Below are 17673 nucleotides of genomic sequence, written 5' to 3' on the forward strand. Positions count from 1 at the left end.
TCAGTCCAGGCTCTCAGAGCAGAGCGGCAGCTCCCATGGGAGAAACTTAGGGAGACCAATGTAGATAGACCTTTCATCTGTGGAGACCCAGAAGTTAGATGCTCAGCAATTGAAATTTTGGATGCTAAGAAATTAGGTATAGGAACAACATTTCCAAAACCTGAACCCCAGTATCAAGGACACGAGCTGTGTTATCCAAATAGTGCCACTGTGATAAGACAAGTGATGACTCAGGGAACAACTTGAGACCCGGAAGACAACAGTGGAACAGAGAGTCCTGGGTCAAGTTTTCACCAAAGGGAATTGGGGCAGAGCTAGACAATGTAGTGTCAGTGTGCAAATAACATTCCTTGGACCATGTTAATAGGGAGGGAAACTTCATTCTAAGCCATAACTCACAAAGGCTGAGTAGGATAAGTACCCTCACTGTTGTCCATGCTAGTCTAGGAAAAGGCAGGAATATCCTACAAAAACATAACTGGCCCTAAATTTCGGGACTTTGGAAACTCAGAGTCAGGAGCAAAACTGAGCCCTGATTGATGACACACACATACACAAATCCGTTTTAAAAGCACATTTTCTCCTTTATAAATTGATTCGATTGCCCAAGTCAGGTCATAACTGCCCCCTTTAAACAAATTACAGCTCCATTCTTATCCAGATTGGTCACGTAGGCTCTTTAAATCTCTGTGCGGAACTGAAGCTCAGTTCCAGACATTTCCTTCTTGTAAATGACATCAAATTTCTCATTTTGAGCCACTGTGAAGTAATTCTTCCAGTCACCTGTAGTCCCTAAAAATAAATAAGAAAACATGTGAAGGAATAATGTATTTCCATTATGAAGGAAACAGCATGCATACCAAAAAAAGGGTACAAAGAGTTAAAGAAAGACTTTCCTTGTATTTGAATAATTTAAAATGCCATTTCTCCTTCACCGGTCGTTCCTGCCATCTAGAAACATGATTTAGAGCTAAATAGAATCTGACTTTTTTTAGAAATGTAATTGACATACAGTATTATATTTGCTTTTATGATACAGCATAGTAGTTTAACACTTATATCCATTAAGAAATGATCACCGTAAGTGGAGATGTCATCTGTTATTATAATATTATTGACTATATTCCTTATGTTGTGCTCTATATCCTCGTGACTTATCTATTTTATAACTAGGAGTTTGTTCCTCTTAATCCCCTTCACTTATTTCACCTATTCCTCCATCCCTCTCCCCTCTGGCAATCATCAGTTTGTTCTTTGTATTTAAGAGTCTGTTTCTGTTTCGTTTTATTTTTTTTAGATTCCACATATAAGCGAAATGTATGATATTTGTCTTTCTCTGTCTGACTTCTTTCACTTAGCATAATAACCTCCAAGTCCATCCATATTGCTGCAAATGGCAAGATTTTGTTTTACTTATATATTTTTTATGGCAAGTAGTATGCCCTTGTATGAATATACCACATTCATCTATTGATGGTCACTTGGGTTGCTTCCATATTGTGCCCATTGTAAATAATGTTACAGTGAACACAGCGGGGCATGTATCTTTTTGAATTAGTGTTTTCACTTCGTTACCTAGTAGGGGATTGCTGGATTATACACGACTTCATTTTTAATTTTCGGGGGAACGTCCATGTTTTCCACAGCGACTGTACCAATTTACACGGCACCAGCAGCACACAACTGTTTCCTTTTCTCCGCATCCTTGCCAACATTTGTTATTTCCTATCCTTTTGATACTAGCCATTCTGACAGCTGTGAAATGTCTCATTATGTATCATTATGATTTTGACCGACTTAAAGATACATTCTGAAAAGGGTTAATTTTCCTGTCTAAATTTATGGACCATACAATAGTTTCCTGAAAGAGGTTGTTTTAGTGTTTCTGCTTGTCATGGGTCATAGGGTTACTACTGAACATTCAATCAAAGGTCAGGGCAGATTTCATTTCATGAATTAGTTTGGGAAACTATACAAAGAACTGGTCATCAACACAAACAATCCATGAACTAGAAAGTTGATAAGTACCATTTCCTATGAATTTATTAACAAAGATGGTATGACACTTAAAGGATACCATTTTCCCTGAGTTCACTAGTCTTATACTGTATTAGCATTTTGGATAAGAAGAATAGCATTTAAAGTTAAATGTTTGACCTTTCTGAGCCATCTTTACAACAGCAAAAGTTTTGGGAACAAATTTGCATTTCGTTTCTTATCCTTGGATGGTTACAAATATTTATCTGAAAAATAAATTCTTATACCATAAATGTGCTTGGAGATAAACATTGGCTTTGTTATTTTATGAAATATTAAATATATCCTGTTAAATTAAAGCTACATTAACCCATGGCGGCTGGGTGAAGATTTCAAATCCTTTCAATGAAAAACATTCCTATAAACAATGTTTGTTATGGTTACTATACTTTGTTCTCTGTTCACTGGATGGTAAGAGCTCTATGAAATGTGAAAGTAGTGTATATTTGGAATAGCCCATCTGTAAAAATGTCATTAAAAACAAAAAGCCAAAAATAAAAAATAAGGAGTCATATATCAAGTATTCTGATTATTTTCTATTTTGAGTATTAATTATGTAATACAAACAAACACATTTGCTTCACTAAGAGGGAAGTATAAAAAAATTTTGATGAAGTAAATGCTGGCAAAAGTCAAGATTTTTATGTTTTGTTGCAATTTGGGACATAAGTGTAACCACTGGACATCATCTGATCTCTCCCTACTTTTACTATTGTTTGATTAAATTGTGACATTGATTTAACCAACATGGCATCCCCCAAGACTGAGTATACCCAGTACTTTGTTCATAGTCACCCTGGACCCTGTTTAGAATCCATTTACATGCATGCCTCTTGCATTACATTATGAGTTTCTTAAAGCAAATGCATGTGTCATTCATCTTTGCATGTTCTAGAGAATATGTGCTACATACAGGTGTTCATGAAGAGTGTTTCCTAAACATGAATGAATGAATAAATGGGCATTTTTTAAATGTTTGTTGAGGGCATGAATGAATAAATGAGTAAACATATCTTGAACTATTTAGACTAAAAAGATGTGGTACTTTTTTTTAACTTTTTTTTTCTTTTCTTTAGATTATTTATTTATTTATTTGGCAGACAGATCACAAGTAGGCAGAGAGGCAGGCAGAGAGAGAAGAAAGGAAACAGGCTCCCTGCTGAGCAGAGGGCCCGACGTGGGGCTCAATCCCAGGACCCTGGGATCTTGACCTGAGCTGAAGGCAGAGGCTTTAACCCACTGAGCCACCCAGGCACCCCAGATGTGGTACTTTTTAATGTGTAATTTACAGTCAGAAAAAAATATATATTTTGAATGCTTATACATCATTTATCATAATCCTCCCCTAAAACCTATGTCACAGATCTTATTACTTTCTCCATATTTCCCATAATGTAACTAGACCTTTGGCAGATTGATTAAATGTATTCAAAGTCATAGATTCAGGGAATGGCAAAGCCTGCTTAAACCCCAGATCAATCTGACCACAAAGGGGTTTTTTTTGTCTTTTTTTTTTTTTAATCACTTCCAGAGAGGATGTAAAGACCATCTCTATTATGAGACTAGCATGCAGTCTTTTCTACTTGAAGTTAGAGAAACTACAGAATTGAGATACTAAACTTACTTAATCTACCTTTAACCCTAATAAGGTATCACGGGGTGGTATCAGTTTTTATGTGACTGGAAATAAAACGCTCCTGGAAGTTACGTTCAGATAATCTGACAAAGTGAGAAATTTGCCTTGTATAGTTATGAGGTTTGGGTTTTTTCCCTGATTTTTCTCCATCAACAAAATGTGTTTATGTGAGCATCAGACTTTGTTTAGACACCATTTACAATGAAAAATTTACTTTGCCTTCTTATACCAGAGGTTAGTTTTGAAAAGTTAAATGTAATGTTTTTGAAAAAAAAAAATTTGAAAACACCAGGACTATTTGCTATTTTGATAAGTAATTCAGAAAAATGTTTTAGAAAAAATTTAACCATATAACTCTTTGAAAATCAAGGGTTTTCAGCCATATATTCATATGTACAGTACATTTCTAGAGTTATGTTTATTTCCTAGCATGCCAGTTGAAATTCTACCCCTTCATTTCTACTTCAGTAAAGAATTTTGACAACAGAAGATGACATTATTAGGTGGATAGCATCTCAAATTTAAGTTAATAATTTGTTAAATGTATTATTTCTATCATTAATAAAATATTTTTGTCACAAATAATATACAATTAGCCATAATACGCAGGATTCGCTTCAGTGGAATCAATAGCAAATGCCATATTCCTCTACTGTAGTCTTTTTATGTTTAATTTGGATTCCATATTTCTTATAATTCAGACAGTAATTTTAGGGAGCAAAATCTTCCGAGAGGGTAAAGAAAAGTCCTTTCTCTTTGTGAATCCTTAACAAAGTATCCACTGTTTTCTTTTCTTTTTCTTTTTTTTTTTTTTTTAAGATTTTATTTATTTATTTGACAGAAAGAGAGGCCACAAGTAGGCAGAGAGGCAGGCAGAGACAGAGAGGGGAAGCAGGCTCCCTGCTGAGCAGAGAGCCTGATTCAGGCTTCGATCCCAGGACCCTGGCATCATGACCTGAGCTGAAGACAGAGGCTTAACCCACTGAGCCACCCAGGTGCCCATAACCACGTTTTCTAAGTGATATGGAGACTTTAAAGTAGATGGACCTGTATTAAGTGACATTAATTTATTACTAAGAAGAGGGAGGCCTATGCCTATTTAGGCAAAGATTTAAGATACAGAAATAACAATTTTGGAATGACTCATCAGAATTGACAAAACTACTCCCATTTAGTAGCAGAGTAAATAGAAGAAGAAATATACATCAAATACCCAAGGTATTCTGGTATTTATAGATACCAGGTTTATAGTGGTATAAACATGGGTTTAGAGTTTATTATTTCCTTTAGTAATTTCTAATCTAGTTCAGTAACATTTATGGTAGGTCTTTTAGTGTCCTTACATTACAGATGAAGAAATTGGTGACAAAACTGGCTAAGTAACTTGTTCGAGATCATTACACCTCCTTTCAGAGTAATTCACAAGAAAGTGAAAAGGGTAATTAAACTCAGCAAAATATTTACCTTTACGCATAAAAGAGGACTTGCTATGATCCATCACTGTACTTGGTAGATGTGTATAATTCACCAGCGGGTTATCCTTCATCATTTCAAATGAGGTATGATGGACGATCTTATCTAAGATCTCATCATTCAAATTCTTCTCCAGAAATCTAGCAATCTTCTTAACTTCCCGCTTCGGATTCTATTAGTGGTTAAAGAGACATACCCAAGAAAATGGCAAGCAAAAACATCATTAACATAATGTGAAAACTATAATATTTATAATCTGTTTTCTTAAATGTTGGTACTGAATAGTCAATCCGTATTTTGTTGGATTATTTTTTTAATTAATCATAAAAATGAAAAAATCAATAATTTATCTTTGGCAAAAAGAGATGAAATATTTTATTTCTCCTAAATTTCATATTTTTAACTTATATTAAAAGTACAATACAAATAAAGCTTGGACTAAATATTAATATTTGGAGGAAAAAATAACACCTATTTTAAGCTCAGGTTGTAATCAGATTTGAACAGTAAATATTTAGGGACCAAGTATGTCTTTATTCATCCTGTCTTTATTAATTTTTTTCTAATCAAAATTCTTTTCTTGTTTTTAATAACATTTCAAAACAAAAATAATAAATTTCTGAACAACTTCAAGTATGTTTGCCATAGATTACTTATCTTAGACCTTGCCAGAACATAAATTATTAAAAATAAGCTCCAGGAGAACCTGGGCCGTGCAGTCACTTGAACATCCAACTCTTGGTTTCAACTCAGTCATGACCTCAGGATCGTGAGATTGAGCTCCAAGTCAGGCTCCACACTCAGTGAGGAGTCTGCTTCCGGCTCTCTCCCTCTCTCTCTCCCTGTCCCCTGACCATACTCATTCTCTCTCTCTCCCAAATAAATAAATAAATAAATAAATAAGATCTTAAAACAAAACAAAACTCCAATGAAGATACATTAAGTTATTCATTAATTATTGGGGATAGAAAGAGCAAATTCCAAGAATCAATCATTTTCCAGATTCTAATGATATAAACTTAATATTTGCAACTTTTAGGAAGCTAAACTAAATTTTATATGGAAAATATAGAAATATTTTGAGAAGGTGAAATCTACACTAAGGTGAAAAACATGAGTCAGAATTTACCATGATGTGTAGTCTGCTGAGATATTGGAGAGTGAATTTCCAGTAGGAAAAATAGTCAAAATACTTGGCAGTATAGGTCTCATAGTATTTTGAAGGGAGGGAATAAAAAGCAAAGTGGTTGAAGTTAGGTTTGAGTTATTCATAGGAATAAGAGAGACTATAAAGTTGGAAAGATAAATTGAGGTAAAAATGAGAAAATCCTTGTATGTCCCACTTAAGGACTTGGACTTTATATCTTATACAAGGAAGCCACAACATTTAGTGATATGTCACTAACTTGCAGATGTGTGCTCACGTATACACATGTGTATGTTTTGGCAGGGAGTTCCTTACAAGGGAAATTCTGGCAATACTGTGGTAAATACTCAAGGGATATTCCCACTTTTTAGGTGTTTTTCATAAAACCACCTCAGTTTCACAGCTGCATATTGCCTGAAAATTGGAAATTAACTGCCTTGCGCCCAGTATAAATGGGCAATAGTAAAGTTTTGAGGGTAGATTCTTTATGGGTTGCAACCAAGTGTGATGGAAGGTGGGAGCCTAGGCAGAGCAGAAAAATTCAGAGGACTCTTTTTGTTAAGATGTGAGAATACCCTGGGGTTTTCTTAGAGATACTTGGATCAAAGGAAATTTTACATGGGGTGTGGTTTTTGATATGCGAAGGAAGACTGATGTCTCTAAGATGTTATTATTGTTTATTCATTTATCTATTTATTGAAGCAATCAGTTATTCATACAGGTGATTCTAAGAGCCCCTATGTGTGTGTAAGGTGTTAATTCTGTGCTGTGAATGTAGTTACAAGAATGATACATATTGTACCTTTCATCATGAATCTAAAAGTTTAAAATGTATCCTCATTTGTAACTCCAAGCTTTTTAAAATAGAGGAACTTGGTTTCCACATAAAATATGTGTGTGTGTGTGTGTGTGTGTGTGTGTGTGTGTTTGCCTAATTTGGGTAAAATTGCCTCAGACTAGGCCTGGAGCCTTGCAGCAGTATTTGAACTGATTCTAGCTCACACAGTAGACTAAACGAATGCTTATGAGTTCCCACACTATAAGGGAGATAGTAAAGGGTAAAGGAGAGGGATTTGAGTTATAATAGGTCGGGCATGTGAAACAATGGGATGTACACAATATGGTGAAACCATATACACTATATGGAAGTCAATGAGAACAATGTATTTTCAAACTTTGAAAATTAATGGACATGTATGTAAGTGATGAGTCACTAAATTCTACACCTGAAACCAGTATAACACTGCATGCCAACTAACTGGAATTTAAATAAAAATTTACAGAAAAAAAAGAAAATTAATAGGCAAATGACATCATTAACCAAAGAGAGAATAAAAAAAGAAAAGGATTAAATGTTGGAGAGAGAGACATGATGAGTTTAGTTTTAAATGTGTTCAATTTAAGAGTCATTTTAATAAAAGCATGGGTCTCAATTAGGGTAGAAGTTAAAATGGAGTTTAGGGGAGTCATTAGCACATGTAGAGTTTTGGCAATAGTAGGCATGGCTACCATCACCAAAATATAGCAAACAGCTTACAAAGAAAGCTGACTAAGTGACAGATGGAGATCTACAGGAAAGCTAGAAGAATGTGATAACCTACCAAATAAATGTAGGAAAGAGTTTCAGCAAGGGAAGGTGCTCACAATAAACACAATGGTTAAAAAGTATAAGAAGGTAAAAATGTCATGGATTTCACCATTAGAAGTCACTAACCAGTCTGGAAAACAGCATGGAGGTTCCTCAAAAAGAGGAAAATAGAACTACCCTATGACCCAGTAATTACCCTACTGGGTATTTACCCTAAAGATACAAACGTAGTGATCCGGAGGGGCACGTGCACCCGAATGTTTATAGCAGCAGTGTCTACAATAGCCAAACTATTGAAAGAACCTAGATGTCTATCAAAAGATGAATGGATAAAGAAGATGTGGTATATATATACACACACACACACACACACACACACAATGGAATACTATGCAGCCATCAAAAGAAATGAAATCTTGCCATTTGCGACGATGTGGATGGAACTAGAGGGTATCATGCTTAGTGAAATAAGTCAATATGATCTCCCTGATATGAGGAAGTGGAGATGCAACATGGGGGCTTAAGTGGGTAGGAGAAGAATAAATGAAACAAGATGGGATTGGGAGGGAGACAAACCATAAGTGACTCTTAATCTCACAAAACAAACTGAGAGTTGCTGGGGGGAGGGGGATTGGGAGAGGGGGCTGGGGTTATGGACATTGGGGAGGGTATGTGCTTTGGTGAGTGCTGTGAAGTGTGTAAACCTGGCGATTCACAGACCTGTACTCCTGAGGATAAAAATACACTATATGTTTATAAAAAATTTAAAAAAAATAAAGATTAAAAAAAAGAAGTAACTCATAATATTAGCAAGATTTGGGTAAGCAGGCATGGAGAAGAGGACAATAATCACATCATTTTTTTTCTTTATTCCATAGATTAAGCTGAAAATATATATTAACGCTTTAACCTAGATGTAATGGGGGAAATTATCCAGAATGAATTTCTACCATTTTACCTCTTTCATATCTTCATAGTACAAGAAAAGTATTGGGTGTTCTTCCTTTTTCTTCCACCAGCTCTTAACATGATTAAACCAGGAACCATAAGCCACTAAAACCAGAGAAAGTCTATTACTGTTAAGCATTCATCAAATTGAAGGTTTGTTTCTAAACAATAAGTCAATTATACAAACATTTTGTGGAATTTTAATCAAGGGAACAGAATATATAAGGCAAAATAAAAATATATAATTAGCCATTTATGGATATACAGTCAGATTAAAAAACATAAAGTAAAAAGGAAGCATTTGAAATGAAAATACATTGGCCTCCATATGGGTTTTACTTAGCCTCCATAGTAGGAAACCATTCTACTAAATACTCATATTAACTATCTAAATACTATAAACAGGTGTATAAAAGATCTAACTAAAGATTTGGGTAAATTAAAGAATTTCCATTGTAACTGGAATTGAGAATGGATTTCTAGCAACTGAAAAAACATTTAAGAATATTTTCACCAGGGGCACCTGGGTGGCTCAGTGGGTTAAGCTGCTGCCTTCGGCTCAGGTCATGATCTCAGGGTCTCTGGATCGAGTCCCGCATCGGGCTCTCTGCTCAGCAGGGAGCCTGCTTCCCTCTCTCTCTCTCTGCCTGCCTCTCCATCTACTTGTGATTTATCTCTGTCAAATAAATAAATAAAATCTTAAAAAAAAAAGAATATTTTCATCAATCCAATGTTAAATACTGAATTTATATGTTGATGTCATATTAAAATATTAGATACAGTTGATCTAACTTTTTAATGCTATTTAAATGTACTTTTTACTGGCCTCGAAGAGCAAATGTTTTGATAAGAAAAGTCATACCAGAAATAGTTATTAGTGGTATTAAAAAGGAAAAGTGCTTATTAATTTCAAGCCCAGGCCTACCCACCATTTCCAGTCATGAATCTCTCTAGATACTCTTCCCAGGGACCAGGGACAGGTTCCAAATTATTCATTAAGTCGAAATGGTAATATGAGACTGCAACATCCTTGGCATTTCGAGCCAGATAAATCATCTGCAGGGAAAAAAGAAGAAAATCACATGGATTTGAAATCCATGAACTTAAAAACAGGAAAAATCAGGGAAAAATAACAAAACAACAAGCTGTTTCTTTTTTAAAAAATGAACATACTCCATAAACATCTAGAAAAACTAAAAAAAAGAAGACACATAACCAATATAAAAACAAACAAACAAAAAACAGGAGGTTTCACAACAAATCTTATAGCCGTTAAAATTATGAGTATGGGGGCACCTGGGTGGCTCAGTGGATTAAAGCCTCTACCTTCGCCTCAGGTCATGATCCCAGGGTCCTGAGATTGAGCCCCACATAGGGCTCTCTGCTCGGCAGGGAACCTGCTTCCTCCTCTCTCTCCGCCTGCCTCTCTGCCTACTTGTGATCTCTGTCTATCAAATAAATAAATAAAATCTTCAAAAAAATTATAATGAGTATGAAAAGATGCTCGATATCACATGTCATCAGGGAAGTGAAAATTAAAGCAACAATGAGACACCACTCTGTACTTATCAGAATGACCAATATCCAGAAAACTGATGCCAAATCCTGGTGAGGTGTTGAGCAGCAGGAGCTCTCATTCAGTGCTGATGGGATTGTAAAAATGGTACTGATATTTTGGAAGACTCTTTGGCAATTCTTATACCACTATAGATCGTTTTACCTACAATCCAGCAATCACACTGCTTGGTGTTTATCCAAAGTTAAAAAATAAGGTCCACACAAAAAACTGCTAGTGGATATATAGAGCAGCTTTATTCATAATTTCCAAAGTGTGGAAGGAAACAAGATGTGCTTCAGTAGGTGAATGAATAAACTGGGATACATCCAGACAATGGAATATAAAATGATGAGCTATCAAGCCATGAAAAGACATAGAAGAACCTCAAATGCATACTATTATGTGAAAGAATGCAATTTGAAAAACTTACATACCATATGATTATGCCTTCTGCCTTTTGGAAAAGGTCATACAGTTAGATTTCTATTCATAAGAAGGTGTATGTATTTTCATTGCCTCCATGAAAACTATGGAGTCAATAAAAGAGATCAGCGGTTGCCAAACTGGGAGGAGAGGAGATTGAATAGGTGGAGAACAGAAGATTTTTAGGGCAGCAAAAGTATGCTGTAGGATACTGTAATGATATATATATGTCATTATACATTTGTCCAAATCCATTGAATGTACAACACCAAGAGGGAACCCTAATGTAAGCTATAAAGTTTAGGTGATTATGATGTGTCAATGCGGGTTGATCGGTTGTAACAATGTACCACTCTGGTGGGGGATAGTGATAATAGGTATGCATGTGTAGGGGCAGGGGACATTTGGGAAATCTCTTTGTCTTCCACTCAATTTTGCTGTGAACCTAAAATTGCTCTAAAAATAAAATTGCTATAAAAAATACAGTCTGTTCAAAGAAAGAATAAGAAGAGAATTATGGGGGTGCCTGGAAGGCTCAGTCAGTTAAGCATCTGCCTTCATCTCAGGTCATGATCCCAGGGTCCTGGGATAGAGCCCTGTATCAGATCCCCTGTTCAGCAGGGATTTTGCTTCTTCCTCCCACTTTGGTGCCTCTCACTCAAATAAATAAATAAAATCTTTTTAAAAAGGAAGAGAATTATGAAACACTTTTCATTGCAAAATTCCACAACTTAGAATTCCTCACCCATCACAAACTAGCAAAATTCAGTTAAGTTGAAATAGAAAATTAGACTAGCCCCACAAATACTGAAGAACTTGAATTTCAAATTCAAAAGTTCCTAGAAGCAAATATCCAGACACAAAGGTTTCACTGGAGAGTTTTGTCAAATAACGGGACATGAACTGACATTCTTAGGTTGAGTTTTCAGAGGCGGCCAGCGTATCTGGGGAAGCTGGGGAATGATAGCAGCAATGCTGTGCTGAGATGGGGATCCTGTTGCCACATACCTTTGACAAACTTGATTATGAAGATTTAGACTGAAATACATCAATTTTTAATGGAAATACTTTCTCATGTAATTCAAACAAAATATTTGAGCAATTGCTTATTATGTGCATGACTAAAGGGATAGGGTCACATTAAAGAAATGACTTGCAGTGTGGAATGTACCTTGCAGTTGTTCTCCCAGAAAGACTTAGGAAGGAGATCAATTGGTAGATGCGTCTTCACAAGCCGCGGTGATGGAGTCTTTCCTAATTGTTCTACTCCTGGGAAAATTTTAGTTTAATATATAGATACATTAGAGTCTTCAAGGAGCCAGCATTTCGTGCTCTTTTCTGACATTTTAAAATATTTTTGAGAAGTATACAATGCTGCTAAATTTTAAATCAATCACAGGTATTATCAGGCAAAATTGCATAATGGTTAAGAGTATAGTGGTGAGGTTAGCCTCCTTGGGTTCAAATCCTAAGTCTGTTGCTTACTCATTGTGACATTGGAAAGTATCCTAGTCTCTGTGTTTCACTTTTTCCATCTCCAAAATGAGAAGTAATAATATCAGTGTTAGCAATTTGGAGTTTTATCATTGCTTGCATTATTATAAATAATTATGAAAATAGCTTCTGTTTCTCAAAGAGATATGGATAGCTACCAATTCTCATATCAGCTATTGTTTTGCACTTGCTCTTACGGTAGAGACGGTGTCATGTCTGTAGAGCATTGCTGTTACACCTGCCTTTTTTCATTATTTCCTCTATGAGTCATATGTACATACATGCAAAATGAAAATATTCTGTATCATTTAGGTGTTAGCTGAACTCACCAAAGGCAAACAACTAATATGTGGCAGAATTTGGTTTCAAATCAAGTCATTGGATAAGGGGTATGTCAACTTCCCTGAGATGGAAAATATCCACTTATTTTGTCTAGTCAGATGCAGGATGTTCCCAGGGGCCTGGATCTCAGAAATAAGTCACTTGGTTAGTCTGGAGGCACTTTCAGGATGGAGGTACATTCAGAATTCCTGACATAGACTAGGAATAGTGGAAGTAACTTGGTCAGTCTGGAGGCACTTTCGGGATGGAGGTACATTCAGAATTCCTGACATAGACTAGGAATAGTGGAGCCAACCTTTATTTTTTTTTAATTATTTTTATTAACATATAGTGTATTATTTGCCTCAAGGGTATAGGTCTGCAAATCATCAGACTTACACACTCCACAGCACTCACCATATCATGTACCATCCCCAACTGTCATAACCCAACCACCCTCTCCATACTTCCCCTGCCCCCAGCAACATTCAGTTTGTTTTGTAAGATTAAGAGTCTTCCTCCAGATCCCATCTGTTTCATTTTTTCCTTCCCTACCCCCAATCCCTCCACTCTCCTTCTCAACTTCCTCATACCAGAGAGATCATATGATAATTGTCTTTCTCTAATTGACTTATTTTGCTCAGCATAGTACCCTCTAGTTCCAACCACATTATTGTAAATGGAGCAAACCCTTTTAATTTAACTATTCTTTTAAGGTACTCAGTGGCCTTTATCACATCCCAGATATATCTTTTAATGATGTCATATTCTATATGACATCATACATCACAACACATTAAGTGTTGACATACATCAACACTTAATATCTCTTTCAGATTTCATATCCAATAAATCTTAGAATCCTATGCATTATCTCCTCAATATGACTTATATCCAGTCTCAGCTCTAGATTACCTGTTAACCTTACATATCTTCCCACCTTTTGCATACAAAGGCACACCTGCTCAAAATTGCATCTGACTCACTCATTCGAAATAATCTTATACTCCATTTGTTTACAGAAAGTTATTACATATGCTAAAAAGCCACTCAATCTCTATTAAAATACCCTTTCAAAATGTTCTAGGGGCCTCTAGGTGGCTCAGTTTTTGAGTCTGCCTTCAGCTCAGGTCATGATCTTAGTGTCCTGGGATAGAGCCCCGCTTCGAGCTCCCTGCTCAGTGGGAGGCCTGCTTCTCTCTCTCCCACTACCCCTGATGTGTTCCCTCTCGTTGTGTTTCTCTCTAAATAAATAAAATCTTTTTAAAATAAATATTTTTAAAATAAATAAATAAAATAAAATGTTCTATATAATGTTTACTTTTGTTACAGTCTATTTACTTGTTTATTTATTTGTTGTCAGTTCCCATGCTTCTTCCCCACCCCACCGCCAGCCCCAAACATACACACTTAGAATGGAGATTCCACAAGAGCCAGGATGTAGCTCATTTTGGATGTTCTGTAGAGAAGAATGCATAGCACATAGTTGTATTAGTATGCAGTTATATTAGAAAGAATCTCTTAATTTTAATGTGGATAGAGTTGACTAATTTAGGAAATAAAGGTCAAGGATGCTAGTTAAATTTGAATTTCGGGTAACAGATACCTTTTAGTGTGAATATCTTCCATGCAATATTTGGGATGTACTTGGGTTAAATAAAATAGTCATTTATCTGAAATTCAAATTTAATTGAGTATCTTGGGTTCTATCTGGAAACATTAATTACATACCTATAAAATTCCACCAAATATTTTATTATGCAGCTACTAATCTGGCAACTAGAACCACTTCATCTAGCATATAGAAATGAGCAATCATCATCTTCCACAACCCACAATTACTCAATGCCCAGGACATGAACTTTTACATTTTTTTTAAATGAATTTTTCCCCTTATCTTTTGTTCCCCTTCACTCCCTCAACTTCATTGAAAGCTTCCTCAGACTCTAGGTTGTAATTGTTTTGCCATGTAAGGTCTTTAATGAACACTTTACTGCACAAATATGGATGTTAGGGATATGAAATGATATTATACACATTCATATTTAATTTCCAGAGTGAATCTGAGTGACAATTTACCCTCTTTTACCTGCTGAAACTCACTTACTCTCTCGTGATGCTACTTTGATTCTATCAAATTTTCATTTCCTTACATTTTTATGACTCTGGAGTCTTATTCTTGCACTCACTTTGTTTGCTTGTCCCAGAATAATTATTTTAGCTCCAAGATTCATCATTTTCACTGACTTCAGGCAACTACATAGAAGGAATGACACCCTCTCAGTTGGTTCTTCTCTGCCTATGGAAGTAATGAGCTCTCGTAGGGTAGGGAATTTGGATTCTGCTCCTTAAACTGATAAAAACATTCATCACCATACTTTCATCTCCCTACCCAAGTTTCCAGCAGGATTTGAAGGCCAGGACTCACTTCTTGAATTCTTCTCAAGATTGAGAAGGACACCATACACTTAATTTTCTCTTAGATCACTGAGTAGTTCTTAAAAACTATAAGCCCTACATGATCTGTCCCTGTCTAGTCTCCAGTTTGTTTGGTATTTGTTGTTGCTGTTGTTTTTTGGTTTTTTGTTTGTTTTTAAATCTCACTTTTCCCCTTTCTTTGTTGTTTGGTTCCTAGACTACACCAAGGTCTTTTCTGCTTCTAGGCCTATATACCTAATGCTCACCTTCATGAAATATGTTTTCTCCAACTATGTGCATGAATCTACATCTCAATTCCGAGTAGATATCCCTACACATCCAATCTAAAGTAAACAATTTGTTGCTCCCTATTCTTTGGATACATGAGCCCAATAATCACATATTATTGGTTTATTTACTTATTTAGTGGCACAATATTACTATAAACTCCTTGGGGGTAAGGCGTTGAATTTACTAATCATTTTATATCTAACCTATACCACAGTGCAAAATTTAGAAGCACTCAATAAATATTTGTGGAATGAAATATAAATTGTATTAATAATAAATTTATGTTTGAGAGTTGTTGGTACTTCCTTACTTATTTAACTACAGTGATGTTTCAAATTAGAAATTTATTAATCTAATCTACCACATTCTATACAACAAAAGTCAGTAAAAGATAGGAACTTTTCTTAAGTTATTAACCAAATTTTTAGTTATTTTCTACAACAAAACTCTTTCATCTTAGGTCATCATACCTGGATATACAATGAATTAAACTACAGTTTCTCTATACATCTCGGTGATTGTACTGCTTACAAACTTCCACTTTATATTACCAAATTGACTCTACTATCTTTGAATGTAAATAATAAGTACAATAATTAATATGCTACATAAATAATATTATAGGGAAGAGACAAGATAGCAGAAGAGTAGGAGACCTTGTTCCATCTGGTCCCTTGAATTTAGTTGGATACCTGTCAAATCTTTCTGAACACCCATGAATTCAGCCTGAGATGTAAGAAAATATATCTCAAACTCTATAAGCAGAAAAGCAACTGCTTTTTGCATGGTGTGAGGTGTGGAGTGATGAAATCTGTGGGGAGATATTGGAAGATAAATGGAGGGGAGGAGGAGTCTCTGTAAGTTGGCCATAGGAAAGTGATGATAACACTGGAGGGCAAAATCAGAACTCCTAGAAATCTACTCCAGTGAGACATCCTTTCTGGAAGGGGCTCAGGGGATGAGAAGGGCAGAATTCTAGGTAGGTCACTGTGGTCTCAGGATTTCAGGAGACAGAACAAACAGGGGTGCCTGAACCAGCAGGTACCCAAGCATTGGAGGGGAAACTGGTTACAGTCAGCAAGCCCAAGAAGGGATTTTCAGCTCAGGCCACCATACGCCCCATGGGGGGACAATCAGGTGACCACTTTCTGCCTGAGCACCCTGAAAAAGATTGGAACCCATAAGCCATTTACCATTCCCTGGGAGGGGTGAAATGGCTGTGCCCACTACTGGGCAACAGCTCTCAGGGTTGTGGAGGCCGCAGAAAGGACAGTAGGGTGACACCCCGCCATGTCCTGGAAGCGGCAGAGCAGGGTACATGCATGATCCCACAACAGCTGACAGTTCCAAAGGACAGTAGCTCCAAAAGGAGTCCCTGGGACTCCCCCAGGGACGATTACAGTAGGATCCTACCACAAGAGTCTGTGGAGTTTGGCACAAGCAAAAGTGAAAACTATTTGTCCCAGAGGGTTTATTGAAGAAGTGGGAATGCGATCTTTCAGCTCTGAGTCAGAGATCTGGGTATGGCCATTTTTACTCTGATCTTCCATAGAGGTGCAGAGAGCCTCCAGGAGAACAAAAGTGACACAAAGGACCAGCTTACACTGAGCCCAGACCCCTGACAAGGGGTGGGGCAACTCTGCCTGGGCAACCTGACACCTGAAAAACAGCATAGCAGGGCCCTCCCCCAGAAGACAAACTGGAAGAATAGGTGGACAAGTTTGTGGATCCCACAAGACTGTAAAATTCCAGTGCCAGGGGAAAATAGTATATTAAGCTCTTGGTGTTTTCTCACTATTTGTTTATCTTTCAGTCTAAATTTTTCCATTTCTTTTTTTTTTTTAATCATTTTCCCATTTAACTGGATTCTTATTTTACCAACTTATGTTTCTAAGTCGCTTTTTGACTTTTATTTTTAACACCTACATTTTATAGATATATGCTTCATTTTAGTCTTTTTTCACTCTATTCAATTTTACACACACACACACACACACACACACACACACACACAAGTTCTGCTGTCTTTTTAACTTTAAGATGTAGTGTCCTCTAACACACCAAACAAAATTCAATCAGGAAAATGTAGATCACTTGGCTTTGACCACCCTATGAGATTATAGTCTCTCCCCATGTTCTTTTTGTTTGTTTGTTTTGGTTTTGGTTTTATTTGGTTTTCTGTTGTGGTTTCCAACCATTTCAGATTTGTCTAGGATGTATGTTCTGATCAAAAGACAGGGTAACAGGTTGGATTAAAAAAAAAATCCATCCATACACTGTGTACAAGAGACTCATTTTAGACCTAAATACACTTCCAGACTGAAATTGAGGGGATGGAG

General features: G+C 36.2%; 1 protein-coding gene across 3 annotated transcripts in view; it reads right to left on the reverse strand.

The window, feature by feature from the left end:
• Window positions 1-559: 559 nt before the first annotated feature.
• The window catches only part of SULT1B1 (sulfotransferase family 1B member 1), a 29656-nt gene continuing 12542 nt past the window's right edge, over window positions 560-17673 (reverse strand). For all 3 annotated transcript variants that reach the window (XM_045079836.1, XM_045079834.1, XM_045079835.1), the window contains 5 exons: window positions 11982-12079; window positions 9759-9885; window positions 8840-8934; window positions 5138-5318; window positions 560-792 (listed from right to left, as the gene is read on the reverse strand). In XM_045079836.1, the coding sequence (XP_044935771.1) occupies window positions 680-792; window positions 5138-5318; window positions 8840-8934; window positions 9759-9885; window positions 11982-12079 (614 nt within the window). In that variant the 3' untranslated portion in view covers window positions 560-679. The remainder of the gene's footprint in view (window positions 793-5137; window positions 5319-8839; window positions 8935-9758; window positions 9886-11981; window positions 12080-17673) is intronic.

This window comes from Mustela putorius, unplaced genomic scaffold, assembly GCF_011764305.1.
Source record: "Mustela putorius furo isolate JIRA1106 unplaced genomic scaffold, ASM1176430v1.1 tig00000430_pilon_pilon_pilon, whole genome shotgun sequence".
Taxonomy (NCBI): Eukaryota; Metazoa; Chordata; class Mammalia; order Carnivora; family Mustelidae; genus Mustela; species Mustela putorius.